Source organism: Macrotis lagotis, chromosome 7 (genome assembly GCF_037893015.1).
Source record: "Macrotis lagotis isolate mMagLag1 chromosome 7, bilby.v1.9.chrom.fasta, whole genome shotgun sequence".
In the NCBI taxonomy this organism is placed as follows: domain Eukaryota; kingdom Metazoa; phylum Chordata; class Mammalia; order Peramelemorphia; family Peramelidae; genus Macrotis; species Macrotis lagotis.
The window spans coordinates 201779307-201795746 of record NC_133664.1 but is presented as its reverse complement, the minus strand read 5'-3'; the positions used below and the strand labels follow the sequence as shown (position 1 = coordinate 201795746).

The 16440-nt window shown below is 40.4% G+C and overlaps 1 protein-coding gene across 1 annotated transcript in view; it reads right to left on the bottom strand.

The window, feature by feature from the left end:
- Positions 1-3488: 3488 nt before the first annotated feature.
- The window catches only part of CLSTN3 (calsyntenin 3), a 28151-nt gene continuing 15199 nt past the window's right edge, over positions 3489-16440 (bottom strand). The window contains exons 14-18 of the mRNA XM_074195182.1: positions 16022-16192; positions 11808-11953; positions 11435-11570; positions 4512-4714; positions 3489-4304 (exon numbers count right to left, since the gene is read on the bottom strand). Of these exons, the coding sequence (XP_074051283.1) occupies positions 4164-4304; positions 4512-4714; positions 11435-11570; positions 11808-11953; positions 16022-16192 (797 nt within the window). The 3' untranslated portion in view covers positions 3489-4163. The remainder of the gene's footprint in view (positions 4305-4511; positions 4715-11434; positions 11571-11807; positions 11954-16021; positions 16193-16440) is intronic.

Genomic DNA, 16440 nt, shown 5'->3' with positions numbered 1-16440 from the left:
TTAGTTTCCTAAATTATAAAAGGAAAGATTGGACAAGAGGATCTCTAAAGATTGCCCAGACTACTTGCATCCAAGTCCCCTTTCTTCATCATACTTGCAATTAATATCTTATGTCATTCCCTAATTCTCACCTCAAAATCAGGTGTGGGTGTTACTGCAGTCTTTGTATCTGTAATTTGGGGTAAGCAACAAGATGAGGCAATATTTACACATTACACAAGAAGTGATAAAAGAATATCCTGGAAAAAGTTGCTAAAGAACCATGACAGGAATATCTGTGTAACATTAAAAAAAAAAATAGCATTCCTTGGGCTTCACCACTACAACGCCCCTAAGAATCTAAATAAAAACTGAGGAAATGCCAAAGAAAGCAAAAAAAGCCGAGGTCATTACAAAGAGAAAGATTAGCTATTACTGATTGCAAGGCTGTTGGTGAGGAACATCTCCAATCCTCCTGAGCTATATCTGAACCCAGATGGTCTCTGGAGGAGAAAGTGAGGTTGGTGTTGCACAGCCCCCCCTCACTTAAATCCAACTCTCACATGTCATGGACTCATCTTCCTCATGTCATGGTCCTCTTTGAGAATGAAGGACAGATAACAAAAACACCAAGTCTGTTGGTATATGTATTCCAACTGGGGAAGAGTCATGTTGTCTACTTTTTTAATCCTTCTAGTTCTAGAACTTGGGAGGGGGAAGATTTAGGCACCTAACTCTTGGTCATAAGACTGAATTTAGGGTTTAAAGCACAAAAACAGGAAAGAAATAGACCCCTTTGATGCTCTGTGAGGCATGGTACCCATGCCATTACCCACAGTAACCCCAAAATTAGAAGATTTCCTCCTGGTTTCTGAACTCTCATTCTATTTTCCATCTTCCTGTAACAGGCTTGAGCTTCAGGGTTTGGAATGTATTCCCTCACTATCTTTGCCATTTAGAATCCCTAGCTTCCTTTCAAGACTAGCTCATGGGAGAAATCCTACAGGAAGCCTTTCCTGACAAATTAGTGGTCTCTCCCTCCTCAGATTGTCGTATTTGTGTATGTGTGTATCTCTTCACATGTTGTATCCTCCCAACCTTCTCCCCTACACCCACAAGAATATAAACTCCTTGAAGGGAAGCACTATTTTTTTTATATTCCCAGTGGCTTCTTCATATTTTTAAAAACTAGATCATTGTAAGAATCTCCCAATAAGGAATTTCTCCACTGAGCAGGGAAGCTGAGTAGGGAGGATAGCAGAGCTAAATGAAGGCATGAGGAGATCTTCTTGGGATATCCACTTTGTGCCATCACTATTTTTCTGTTTTCTGCCATACAAACAAACACTGGCCATATCACCCACATCTCCTGATTTTAGAAGTGAGTGTTAGGGACTTAGTTCCTTCTGTTGCCCTTCTCATGCAATTTGGAAACTTCTCTGCAATTTTCAATGGTAAGAGAGTTGCCTAGGGCCCCAAGAAGTTGTGACTTGCCCAAGTCACACCACCAGCAAACGGTAGGAGCAGAATAGAACAAAGGTCTTTACAATTCTGAGGTCTGCTCTCTATTCTCGGTGGCACAGTGTTTTTCATGTTATGGACCTTACATTTAATAGACATTTAATAAATGCTTGTTGGATGAGTTGGAAGAAACATAGATAATCCATCCTTTGTCTCCTGTTCATTTTGGACCTATAGAAATTCAAACCAGAAAACTGGAAAGTTGTTCATCTACATATTATGTTGCAAAATGAACTCTCAGGTCTTAAGCCTGGATGAAGGACTCTTACTCAACAGTGCCCAAAGTCCCTCAGGGAATTTAGATGTAAGAGCTGAAACTTCTACTCACATAGGATTGCTTCAGACATTGAAGGTTTCTCCCAGAGTCAAGGACTAATATGTTTTCTTAGAACAGTGTAGGAAAGTCTATTTTCCACTTTTGGTCCCTTGATATCCTTCCCTCCCTTCCCCTAACAGCTTCCTCTCCCAGAATCTTTGAATTTTGGTGCTTGGAAAGGATCTTTGGATCATGAATTTCCAACACTCTTTCTTTACAGATAATCAAAAAGTCATCTATTTTGTCAAAAAATGACGTCCTTGCTTCTGTAGTGATTGCAGAAACCAGAGCAAAATTTTAATTCCATCATCCCAAGATGTATTGAACCACTCCCAACTTCTTGCTCCCTCTGTCAACTCTCTGGCAGACTCCTCAGTGCAGAGGTAAGGTCAAGAGGAAGCAATCAAGAGGAAGCTTGCATGGTGAATTGAGAGTGTGGAGTTGGGAAGAGTTCATTTTGAATCCCACCTCAAATCCTCACTAGCTACGTGATCTCTGGGACTCAGTTTCTTTACTAAGTCATGTCTCTGAATCTCTTATTTCACAATCCATGACAAGAAGGACTGTGTTCCCAAGTTACTTAACCTCTGTGCCTCAATTTCCTCACTGAGTCATATCTCTGAGTCTTGGCAAAGTTATGTATCTAAGACAGCAGTTCTCAAACTTTTTGACTACAGAGTCTTTTGCATTCCTAAAACTTATTGATGATCCCCAAAGAATGGGTTACAGCTTTCAATGTTTAACCTATAAGAAATGAAAACATCTTAGTATTATAAAAATATCCCTTGGGGGACCCTGGATCATGCTTTGAGAATCAATGGTCTACGGTATTATTTTAGTTGATGAAAAAGAGGAAAATAGTAGATTTCAAAATGACATAGCTCTTAAAAATCATCTAATCCCTCAACCTTCATTTTACAGATAAGGAAACTGAGACCTAGAAATGCTAGTGATTTGCCTATAGGCATACAGATAGTATAATCCAGGCCCTCTGACTCTAAATCCAAAATTTTCTACCAAACAAAACTATCCCTTTGGAAGGTGAGATCAGGATGAAAAAATAAAAACTCCTACCTGTCACTATGAAATGGGCAAGAAAAGAAGGAAAAAAACTCTTCTATGAACTTCCAGAATATCAAATCTATTGGACATGTGCCTAAGAGTCTCTGCCCTTAGCTTTACTTTTTTCAGACTGAGGTGGGGAGGAAAGTAGTAATATCATGCTACAGTTGCAAGTTAGGCCTAGTAGGCTAGCATCATGGGAAATTGTCTGGAAATGATCATAATAAATTTTTTGAAAGTCATCAAAAGTTCTTCCCTCCATTTAATACAGCATCCTTGTTCCCCTCTCCACCAGCCCTCCTTGGGAAATTTGGAAGGGCATTTCTCCCTCCTTTAACCCACTCATCCAAGATCAGGCAGGCAGGATACAGCTAATGGGGTGGGATTTTTTTCTAGTTGTTTTATTTGAAAACCCCAGGAGGTGCCCCATCCTCACCCAGTCCCACCCCCTTCCCAGACATGATGGCTGTGAGCTGACACAAGATGACTAGTGACACAAGACTGTGAGCTGCTCACAGAAACACAAGGGCTGTGTTCAGTATAACATTGAAAAAATAGACATTATATATAAGACACCCAGGGCACCTCTTCTACCATCCCTTGACCCATCCCCATGGAAGCAGGGATTATAGGTAGTGAACCCCAAGAGTAGAGAAAGGGATGGGATGAAAGATAGAATGGAGGGACCTTGGAGAGAGGTTGAAGAGGAGAATGAAGGAATGGGTACCACCCCCCTCCCCAAAATAAACTGGGAAAAGGGAAAGAATTCCAAGAGAGGGAGTGTCTACATTGGTGGGGGAGCTTAAAGGGAGAAGAGGGAAGGGAAAGCAGGGGATTTTCTCTCATCACTCCCTCAACCCCATTGCTTTTTGCCTTTCTTGAAGTATATTTTTTCAGATGAACTATCAAGACCAGTAGCAGTGATAAAGGAAGAGAAACACCTATACTGTTGGTTGCCATAGTGGACAAAATAAGTAATCCAAGATGTTCCCTTCATTCCCCTTTCTAATATAAGCATCTTGGGTCCCTATGGGTGAAAGAAGATTGTTGGGAGTGGGAGTAGATGAGTAAAGGTTTAACAGGGAGAGGGAGGGACACTATTTGAGGGAGGGGAGGAGATTAAGATTCCAAAGATAGGTCACTCCAGGAACTTCCCTGGAGAGGGTCTCATTCTTTCAGACTCAATAGTCCTTCTATTCCAAGATTTCTCTTCTCTTGTCTGTGTGGGTGTCTCTTTTGTCTCTTCTCTCCTGGGTTGGGTGCTCTCTCTCTCTGGGAAGGGGCCTCAGTAGCGGTGTGGGGGCGACTCAATGATGCGCCTCTCTTCATTGCTGGGAGAGTCAGCTGCCTCAGAATCACTGCTGTCCTCATCCTCCTGCTGCCCTCCAGCAGCCCCTGCCACACATGCCTGCCGATTCTGGTATGACTGGAAGGCAAGGAAAAGCAGAAGGGAAGAAAATATTAAATGTTCTCATGTACATTCTAGTGCCTTTCCTCCTCGGTCACACCTCCCTTTGTCCACTCCCAGCCTCCAGGATGCTCCCTCTCCCCTTTGTTGGTGGACTTGGATTGCAGCTCTTGGCTTGGTTCCAGCCCCAGCCTCTGTTCCCCCTACCACAGCCCTAGCCCTCACCTCCATGGGGTTAACAATGATGGTCAGGGCTGAATCATCCCAGAAAAGGTCAGGGTCTTTGGGGTCATCTGAAGCCCCTGATGAACCTCCAACTCCTGAGACACGCTGGTGCAGGGAATGGATCCGTAGCAGTCCCAGGACCACCATGAGTGCCAGGAACCCCACACATACCACAATGATGAGAGTTGCCGCACTAGGAACCACTGTGGGGAAAAATGGGAAAAGAAGACTCTGGAGATGGAAGCATGGGGCAGTTCCCAGAGAGAAATCAGCAGAGACATCAAAGGATAAACACAATGTAGAGGAAAGAGAAAGAGAAAAAAAGAAAAAAGAAAGAGACATAAATGCGTTCAAATTCAGGTTCTACTAATAACTACCAAAGTTGGGCAAATTAATCAGTTCTCTGGGCCTTAATTTCTTCTTCTGTAAAATGAAGAGATTGAATTAGATGATCTCCAAAGTATTTTGCATTTCTAGATGAAGGATTCTTTGATTCCCAGCTTGAGAAACACAGATTTAAATAGGACTAAACTAGGAAATAGAATGAGGCAAAACAGGCCATAGCCACTGATGAATTATGAATTCAATGTTGAAAGGAATCTTGGAAATTTTCTACACTAAATGTCCATCCAATGTAGAAATCCCCTTATAAAGTCCCTGATGGAGAGATGGTCATGAATATCTGCTTAAATACCTGTTATGATGAAAACTCACCATCTCATAAGGTTTCCTATTTTGTTTTTTGGAGTGCTAATGCAATTTTTTTGTGTGCTATACATTTCTTTGGCAGCCTAATAAGAAGCCTTCTCAAAATTATATTTTTAAATGTATAAAATAAGTAAAATTGCAAAGGAAATCTATTATAGTTATAAATAATTATAAAATAATAATAATAGAATCGATAAAAAGTTCACATACCCCATGTTAAAAAAGTTCTTTAAATTGAACCAAACTCCCCTTTCCCCCCAGTTACTTATATTTGGGGATCATACAGAACTTTTCATCTTCAGTTCTCTGAATAATTTCTCCTCTGATATCTTTTTCAATCATTTCACCATCCTGGTCATCCTCATCTGCATACACTCCAATTTGTTAACTTCTAAGGGTATGCCATCATTCAGAACTAAATAGTGTTCTATTTAGAGATAGTCTGAACTGCTACATAAGAACTATCACCTCCCTTGTTCGGGATCCATTAGAGAGCAATAATTTCAACAGTCTGGATAAGAGCATAGGATTTAGGGACCATAGAGATCACCTAGTTCAAATCTCTCATTTTACCTGTCAGGAAAATGAGGTCTGGAAAAGTTAGGCTATTTATTCCCCAAATTTGCAGGTTAAATTGCAGAGCTGACATTTATCTCTGCTCTTCCCACTATATTATGTGGGTTATTCCTTCCCCATTCTGGATATCATGCTTCTAATAAAGCAAACTAGGATTTAATCAGTTTTTTTGGTAGGTATAATCACAGTTGATTGAACTTTTGATCAAATAAAAGTCCTAGGCTTGTATCTTTATCTTTCTTTTCAGACTTTGTTTAAAAAAAAATTGGGGGGGACAGCTAGGTAGTGCAGTGGTAGAGCATCAGCCCTGGAGTCAGGAGTACCTGAGTTCAAATCCCGCCTCAGACATTTAATAATTTACCTAGCTATGTGGCCTTGGGCAAGCCACTTAACCCCATTGCCTTGCAAAAAAACCTAAAAAAAAATTGGGGGGTATTTTGAACTTGACAAACACCAGAAAATATGAACTTGTCTACATACAAGGAAGAACAGGAAAATTATCTATAAAACAGCAAGTTATTATTATGTAAAGCCGAAGTCTTTTTTTTTTTACATAAACTACTAAGCTAAGTCTCCCCCAGCTTGTATATACATTTTAGCTTAGTTGCTTTAAGATTTTGGGGACATACTTTACATAGTTGATTTTTAGAATATATGTTCAAGATCTTATATTTATCCATATTTGAGTTCATATTTTTAAATCTGTATCATAATTCCTGCCTTTTTAGACTTTTTTTGAAATCCTGATTTTGTCATTTATGTCAAAGGTAGCTAGGATAGCTCAGTGGAATGCTGGGCCTGGAGTCAGGAAGATCTGAGTTCAAATTCAGCCTTAAATTCTTACTAGTTGTGTGACACTGGGTATAGTTAACTCATCTCCATTTACCTTAAACTCATGGAGAAGGAAATGACCAACCACTCCCATATCTTTGCCAAGAAAACCCTAAATGGAGTTATAAAGAATAAGACACAATTGAAAAGACTGAACCACAACAGCAATTTTGTCAAGCCATCTGAACATTGTCTCACCTACAAATATGTGGAGTATGGCAGTTAAATCTTTATTTTAAAACACTGACAAAAAACATCCAATAGGACAAGAGAGACAGACAAAAAGAAAGCTAAAGAGATTTATGAGCAAATAGAGGAGGAAGAATGTTCAGAGAGAGGAACACTCAATCCACCCAATTTTCAGAGTGTTTATGAGCAAGGGAGAACAATCACTTCCCACTTCTAAAGATAGACATAGCATCAGTTTTTCTGTGTCTTCTCTGGAGGTGGTATAGCACAAGAAAAAGAGGCCAAGCCAGGAGAAAGAAAAGGGGAGGCAACCAAAAACACCTACAAAGAGATCACTACCACTTTCTTCTAGGAGTAGCTTTTGAACCTGAATGAAAGAATTAAGGCTGAAGGTGTCTTCAAAAAGAGAAGGAATATGGTTATAGGAGGAAAAGAGTTTCAGCTCCAGGTTGAAGGAAAAAAGAGATAGATATATACAAAACAGGAGAGAGCTAAACAATGGAGCAATTCCATTCCATTCACCCACCTGAAATGAACTCTCTCTGGAAGTTTGATGGTTTCTGTTTTCTTGTGGAGTGGGAATTTTCTGAAAGTATTTGCTCCCCCAAATTCTCTCTCTGTGAACCAACTAGCTCTTCTCTATCCTTCCCCTGCTTCTTGTCCCATTTCCATGAATTGACTCTCAGGTTAACTGGGACATGGAATTTGAGGGGCAGTGAGAGGCGGAGTGGAGAATAGACTTTCACTGAGACCTTTGAGCTTATAGCAGTAAAGCATATGTGTAGGCTTACACCTAAGCCCACCAAGATTGTTTGGGCACACATCCCAGCAAAGAATAGGACTGGCCTTGCCTGAGACAAAACACTTATAGAATACCTGCTAGCCTTCATGACTGCCAAGACCAGCCATGTTATGAACTGCTTAAGTGAGGATATCATGAGAAAATCCCTAAGTGATATCAATATGGTCCAGTAGATTTGTAAATGTAATATCATTAAAGTTCTTACCAACTGGGTAACCCAGGTAGTCCCTAGCAGAAACATGTAGACACAGCCAATATGAGCCATGCGGGTCACAAACTGAGTACTCAAGACCACAGCTCTAACTCCTGACCGTGCATATACATATGGCAGATTAAGAAACATATAGAAATATAATCTTCCTACCCACAGCCCCAGGTCCCAGAGTTTCATGCATACACTGAGAGCCCATAGATGGGGAAGCATAATACTTGTGAATCCACTTGGGTTCGCAGAGACCCAGCTATTTGCAGAAGAATCCATTAGACCCAGAATTTGGTCCTGAAGGGACTCAATTACCTTAGAGGGTACAACATATATATATACCACTACCACACCCCAAATAAATGGGCTACACAAGCTTACATATAAGTAGAATACATCATATCCTAGTATATATCTGTCCCCTGAAAAGCAAATTTATAGATAAAGAGAGATCTGGACAAACTACCCTTTCCCATAGCACCTAGAAAAACTCACTCAGTAACACACTTCAAGAACAATAGAAGCAGCAGAATGTAGAAAATAATCCTTCCATACAGTCTTGCCCTTGAATACACATACCCAGTCCCACACCATAGAAGAGCAGCCAGCCAGGCCAGGTGAATCTTGGCCCATCCCACAACCCACACACAGGTTCTTCCTCCAGTTAGACAAGACTCTTCAGAGGTAGATCCCCAGGGCTCTGGTGTAATCTCCCAGAGGAGAGAGCAATCAGTTTGATCAATATGTCCTAATCATGCAATGGTCTGGGGGAGGGAAGAGGAGGAAAGATTTGCTTCTTTCTGGGACCTCCAAGAAAACAACATTGTTTAAAATGTTTTAAATGTGGCTTTGTCAGATCTATGGAATCTTTCTTACCCACCCAACCCACACAGCAGTAATTTGATTTTCACATGGATATTTGGCTTGTGCCAATATGCCATTATATTTGCTCTCTGATGTATAGCTTGGCATGGTGACTGCCCAAAAAAGTATTCAATGTGTTCAAAATACAACTCATTCTACTGCCTTTTCTAAACCTTCTCTTCCAAACCTTCCTACACTTGAAACCATAGTCCCATCCTTCTCATTCACTCTCACCCCATATATCCAACCTGTTGCCAATCTCATCTTTTTTAACTTCATGACATCTCATGTCCCCTTTTTATCCTCTCATTGTTGCCTTTGTCATTTAGGGCTTCATCACCTCTTGCCTGGACTACCTGGTCTCCCTGCCTCACATATCTCCTCATTCCAATCCATTCTCTACTCTGTTGTTAAAATGATATTGTTAAAGCACAGGTCTGACCATGTCACACTTCCCCTGACACCTGACACTGTCTTAGTAAAATGAGGTAGCTTCCTATTACCTCCAGGATCAAATATGAATTCTTTTCTTTGGCACTGAATACCCTTCACATCTGACACCTTCCTACTTGACCAGTCTTCTCACACCATATATCCCTCTGTGGCCTCTGTGATATAACACTGTCCTTGTGGTTCCTCAAATAGGACACTCCATCTGCATTTTTTCTGGACTGCTCTCCATGCTCATCCTTACCTTCTACTTCCCCTGGCTTTCTTCAAGACTCAATGAAATATCACCTGCAATAGGTCCATCCCAATGTGAGTACCTTCCTTCTGAGATTTTCTACTTTCCATTAAAGCTACCATTTATATCTTATATGTACAAATTTTTTCATACTGTCTTCTCCCTTAGAATGTGGGCTTCCTGGGAGCTGAGGTCATCTTTTGGTCTTTCTTTTTATTCCTAGCAATGTTGTTATTTAGTCAGTCTCTAAGTCCATGAAATTTTCTTGGCAAAGATACTGGAGTGCTTTGCCTTTTCCTTCTCTGGGTAAGGGAATATAATTAATTTTTACTTTTTAAAAAATCCTATAACTCTTGACTATTGTAACCTTGAGGTTCATGAACTTATCTCAGTAAAGCTGTCTTGGTCTAAATTTCTGGAACTCATTTCTATGAAATTGTCATCAAAGTCTCTGCCACACAATTATGGGAATCAGGGAAGATCCAGAAATCATCTAGTTCAATTGGAACTTATTCTGCTTCTAGTTGTGGTAAATATATATCCTGCAAAGGAAGTTTTTTGTTTGATTTTTATTTTAAAGAAAGAGTCAAAGTCATTTAGATCCCAGTCTGATGGGAAAGGTAGGTGATCAAGCTAGGTAATATTATTTTTTTTAGATTTTTTTTTCAAGGCAAATGGGGTTAAGTGGCTTGCCCAAGGCCACACAGCTAGGTAATTAGTAAGTGTATGAGGCGGGATTTGAACCCAGGTACTCCTTGACTCCAGGGCCGGTGCTTTATCCACTATGCCACCTAACCGCCCCTGCAATATTATTTTTGATTAAAAGCTATATGACTAAAAAGTATAGAAGTTAATTGTGTATGATTGTGTGTATGTGTACAAGCATACATATGCTCAACTCATAAACTGGGTTCTAAAAGCAAATACAAAGAGGGGTTCCAAATATGCTTTGAGTAAGGGCAAGACAGATATCTAGTCATTTTTTCAGTCATGTCCAATTCTTCATGACCATTTTGGGGGTTTTCTTGGCCAAGACACTTGGGGTAGTTAGCCATTTCCTTTTCCAGATTATTTTTCAGATGAGGAAACTGAGGCAGCGTTATCTGACTTGTCCAGGGTCACATAGCTAGTTAGTATCTGAGGTTGTATTTAAATTCAGATCTTCCTGAATCCAAGTACAGCACTCTATCCACTGCATCACCTAGCAGCCCCAGAATAGGCCATTTAAGCTAATCTGTATCCTGTGGGAATCCATCAGAGGATCTGGGTTCAAACCTAAACCTACTACCTGTATGACCTTAGCAAGTCACTTCCCTTCGCAGAGCCTCAGTTCCTTCATCAGTAAAATGAGGAGACTGAAGTAAAACAATCTCTAAGGTACAAATCTTTTTAGTTCTAAATCCTATTAATTGATAAATAAGTATATAGCCTCCCAGGTTGACCACTTGAAAGGACAACAATCATTTGGATGTATAAGTTTTAGTTTGTTTAAGAAGTCAGTCATATCATGTAAGTGAAATAGGGGAAGGAAGGAAGGAAGGAAGGAAGGAAGGAAGGAAGGAAGGAAGGAAGGAAGGAAGGAAGGAAGGAAGGAAGGAAGGAAGGAAAGGGAAAGGATGATGGAGGAAGGAAGGGAGGGAGGGAAGAAGAAAGAAAAGGAAGGAAGGAAGGAAGGAAGGAAGGAAGGAAGGAAGGAAGGAAGGGGAAGGGAAGTAAGTCATGATTGCCTGTTGACAGATCAAACCCTGATCTTATATCTCCCCTGAAGCAACAGTTCTGAGCATTTCCTTCTCCAGGTAAGAAAATATAATCAATTTTTATTTTTTAAAATATTAAGTATTCAATAAATATGATTGATAGGAGACTCTTCCAGGTCAAGGACTGACATAATGTGATGGAGGGGAAGCAGCAGAGGCAGCAGCAAGGAATCGAAAGGATGAGAGGTCTAGACATATCCACCCCCCACACACAATTTCCCTTCCTTCTCACCTACCTCTATCAAGAAGGACAACAGTGACACCTAGTATACCCCTCTACTTCCCCCCTTCCCATACCTCCTTACTTACTGGAGTTTTGGTGAGCATTGGCTATATTGTGTCCAGCCATCTCTGCCGGTGGTTGGTGCCCATGGTGCAGAAATTGCTGAGAGCTGAGCACATGGCTGGGGTAAGCAGCTCGATTCATGCTATGCAGTACATTCGCCTGGAGATAAAGAGTCAATGATCTTTAGATGTCTTTCCTCGGACTTCCTTCCACTCCCAAGCCAAATCCCAGTTTTTTTACCATTTCAACTCCTCCATCTAAAACAGTGGTAGGACTCTATCTCTTATTGTTAGGATTCCCATCCCGACCAACAAGAAGTTTAGCATATACCATGCTACCCCACTAGGCTCTCCCAAAAGGAGGAAGCTACTGAAGGGAGGGGAGGTCATCTTATACCTCAACAATGAACTCATTGCTGGAATATCGGCCATTCATTTCAGAGCAGGAAAGCCTGAATTTCCTTGCATAGAGGGCAGCCCCATGTCGCAGCTTGTAGCGTGCTTGCCTCAGCACCTCTTCATACACTGTGATGCTTTCCACTCCTGGAAGGACGAGAAGGTGATTTGGTACAACTCAGATGGGACCCATCAGCTTAACAACCTAAAGGTGATTCTCTAACTCATATATATGTATGTATGACTCCTATACACTAAAATTTCATGTAACTGAAGTTGCTAGGACAGTGACCTTAGGTAATGGAAGAAGCTAGTTCCTTTTATCCTTTGGCATTGAGAACTAAATCACATCAGGTAAAGGAAATAGAGGAAGGAAGGAAAGAAGGAAGGGAGAGAAAGACAAAAAAGAAGGAAGGAAGGGAGCAAAGGGAAGGAAGGAAGGGAGGGAGGGAAGGAAGAAGGAAGGGACAAGGAAGGAGGGAGGGAAGGAAGGAAGGAAGAACATTAGTACAGATGTCATTGTACAGAGAATTATTAAAAACACATTAGAGTATGAAGCAAGAAGTAGCTTGAGACCTAGCTGTCTTGAAGGCCATTAAAAAATGGAAGGTGAGGTCTGAAGAGGCAAGTAGAGAGTTCCTGGGAGGCCTAATCACAAACTTGTACCAACTTGGGCAACACACCTGTCCCTACCTTCGCCCTGCCCCACCCTGTCTTCATCCTGAACTGGGAGCCTGCCCAAGGACCTGCCCTCCCTTTTGTTCTCCTTACCTTCTCATATGACAGTATGCCATTTTAATGAAACTGGGGTCCCTTATTAACTTACCCTGATGTTGGAGTTAACTGTGGGAATCTTGCATGACTAGGGAAGCATGGAACTACCTGGTTTTGGTGGAAATGTACTTGGTGCTAGATCTCCCCCTGTTTTTTTTGTTTTTTGAGAGGTTTATATTTCCTAGTAACACTTTTCTTCCAAGGCTCTACTGATGTGACTTTATAGGAAAACAGAAAGACTCAACTATAAACATATGTTTATAGTTGACTCAACTATAAACATGTCTATAAACATGTGGAACATCTACATCTGGAAGGGACATTAGGTTCTTGGTCCAGTCTTGAGTCGATTCTGACTGCTCTCAATTCCACTTTCCCTTTCCTTGGCACTGCCCACCTCTATTGAAGCTAGATAATACATTCATAGGATGAGAGAAGGAAATGAGTCACAGCTGCCTTGTAGTTCCTATGACCTTAAGCACAATCCTAATGGACTTCTGAAGCAGTCTTCCCTGTCCCCTGAGAGGTTTGGCTGCCTCTGCCTAGCCCCCTATCTAATTTTGCTTGCTGACTGTTGTGAGGAAAGAGTATCAGTTGGATAAGAAGAGGAATGATGCAGTTGGTAATCTCCTTTGGAATCACACCTCCCAAAACTTCCTCTCCATTTCATCCCCCTCATTCTGCTTATAATAGGAGTCATATTCCAAAGCTTCCTGTGTGAGGCTTGAGCTTGGGAATCTTTCACTTTTACCTGCAGCTATGCTGCCTGGAGTCTCTAACCCTGCTGCTTGCTCCCTGTATAGACTTTGTATTCTGAATTTTATATTGAACTAATTGTTGTAAATTTCTTTGTCAGTAGGACTTAATAAAATATGATGGGAATATATGATCTAAAAATAAAAAGGAAAGAAGGAAGGAAGGAGGAAGAGAAGAATGAGAGGAAGAAGGAAAGAAAAGAAGGGAGAGAGTGAAATGAGGGAAGAAACAAGTATAAATAATAAAGGATACAACATCCTAGCCTCTTCCCCAGGAGATAGTGTGTCTGTAGTTGTGGACTCTTTTTGCAAAATTGTTTCTATTTGATAGAAAGGACTTGGAGGTGTTTGAAATGCTTTTTAAAAACTGAAGCATCATCAAAAACACAAAAAGCAATATTCTGGGGGGCAGATAAGCCCTCCTGAATTGAGAGATATAGGATAGACTAATAACTCTTTGACCTCTAGGAAGGGAGAGGAGGACTGGGAAATGAAAGCTAGGGAAAGATGAAAAAGGGAAGAGAGAGAGAGATGAGTTAATGGATAGGGAGAAAGGCACACTTATATGCTATTTGGTCCTGGAGAAATAGAAGTCTAGGGAGCAGCTAGGTAGCACAGTGAATAGAGCACTAACCATGGAGTCCTGAGTTCAAATTTGACATCAGACACTTAATGATTATCTAATTGTGAGACCTTGGGCAAGTCACTTAACCCCATTGCCTTGCAAAAGAAAAAAGAAATAGAAATTTACCTTCAGAAGCTATAGAATTGTCCCTTTTAATTTTTTTGGACTGGATTAATGATTTTGTCGGAACTAGTAATTCCCAATTTCCTATCTTGTAGATAGGCAAATGTTCTGGGGGCAATGAGAGATTGATTCAATAAAAAAAAAATGATTCTATTAAGTGATTATTAGTGCCAGGAACTGTCTAAATACTGGAAATACAAAGAAAGGCAAAATAAAACAAATCATTGTCCTTGTGCCTGTCAGTCTGTAGGAAGGATTTGAACTCAGATCCTTCTAATTCTAATTCTTTTTTTCTACTATTACATGTTACCACTTAATATTTCTGCCTTTAATCACAGATTGAAGTTATAACTTTGGGTTATGCTATAATAGCAACTTTGAGTTTTGTTAGAGATGGAAGATAAATAGGTAAACTGACATAAAAAGCTACAGCTCATTAGATAATGTAATTGATTTGATAGGCAAATAAACTGAGTGAAAGAATAACAGAATTTTGTAGTTGGACCCCAACTACAGGACCAACCTTAAACTAAGTAATTTGCAACACTCTCAACAAGTATTCCCATACAACCTTCTCTTAAGACCCTCTCCCTTTTTTATGAGTCAGCCCATCTCACATTTGGATAGCCTAAATTCTTAGGAAGCTTTTCATTATATTGAACTTAAATGTTCTCTCCTTCCTCATTGCATCCATGGCCTTCCTGGGCCAATGAGAACAAGTTGAATACATATTAGCTCTGTGAGAGACCTTCAAATAAATACAACTCTCATTCTCTTCCTAGGTCCTTCAAGTTAAATATTCCTAGATTTTTCAAGTGATTCTTCTTTAGAATGTGGTCTGACTAGGGAGTACAATAAGACTCCTACCTCCCTCATTCAGATAATATTCTTTTCTTAATACAATCTAGCAACACATTAGGTTTTCTTAGATGCCATAATACCCTCCTGACTCATATGGAACTTTCAGTTCATTAAGACCCTCAGATCTTTTTTTCTGACAAACTGCTATCTAGCCACACTCTCTGCCTCATCTGCTGATTATATTTGTGATGATGATTTTTTTAACCCTAACAATTTCCAGATTTTTCATCTTATTTGATGAAATCAAATTTTATTTGTATTCTGACTGGTTGTGGTCTTTTTAGATCCTGAATTTGGCATCAAACAGTATCCCTCCTAGCATTGTGTCACCTGTAAATATAATCAGCAAAAAGGGAACATGAAGGTGATTGATGGAATAAAAGATTGTTTTGCTTTTATATCTATGTTCCCAGGATCTAGCATACTGTCTTGATTAAAACCTGTGTTTAATTAATGTCCATTGAATTCAGTTGTTTTGGTGAGGATAGCTATCTAATAGGATGATATACAGAAAGATATGGGAGGAAAAGAGGGAAAAGGCAAATATTTGGAGCCTGAATTTAAAGTTACTTTCATAAGGTATAAATATATAAGAAAATTTTCTCTCTTAGGAAGGATACAAACAACAACCGGTCATATCTCCGAACCCTAGAAGAAAGGACCTTCCTTGATTCCTGTTAGGTCCTAGAAGAAAATGAAGTAAAGGTGGAAGCAGAGCTCTAATGAGACTGGGGCTTTGATCCAGGATGTTGAAATGGATGAGGAAACACTTATGGTCCTCTTTTAACCCCTACAACTCCCCCCCATCGTTGACCTATACCTCGACTGCCATCCCCAGGGTTCCATTGCTGAGACTTTCCATGATCTATCTCCCACTCCATCCACCTAGGCTGGTACAGGGGATGGGAGGGAGATCAAAGACAGTCAGTCATTCAAGTCAGATCATTTTAAAGATTTGCCACTCTTGTCCTGGTGTGACTGTATCATAGATCAGTTGACTTCTGGGCTTCCCTCCCTCCCACATGAACTGAATCTATCCTGAGCACTAAGTGTAAATAATCCTGAGGTTCCACTAACCAGAAATGGTGATATAGGCAGAGGTATTACTGATCTCTAGTCCTCGCTGCTGCAAGGATGCTGCATCTAGTAGCAGACTTTCTCTCTCTGGATCCAGATCATCTCCAACCAATGAAATTTCACAGCCATCCAGGTTGTGCACAATCTCATCAGACATTCTAGTGTCTGTCACTGGAAAAAAAAAAGAGGATCACGGCTGAAGGGTCTCCAGAACCACATGTAGACAACAATCTTCTCATAGCCTTATTTCTTCCTTCTGGAAACAGACATTTCTTGTGAAGACAAATACCACCTGGTGTTTCCAAAACTATTTCCAATCCATGATTCTCAAATTCCCTACAATCCTCCCACTAACATTATTTTGGGGGGCCAAATGCTTATGCTATTTCCTTTTTTAAAATCAAGTTACTTTCTTTTTG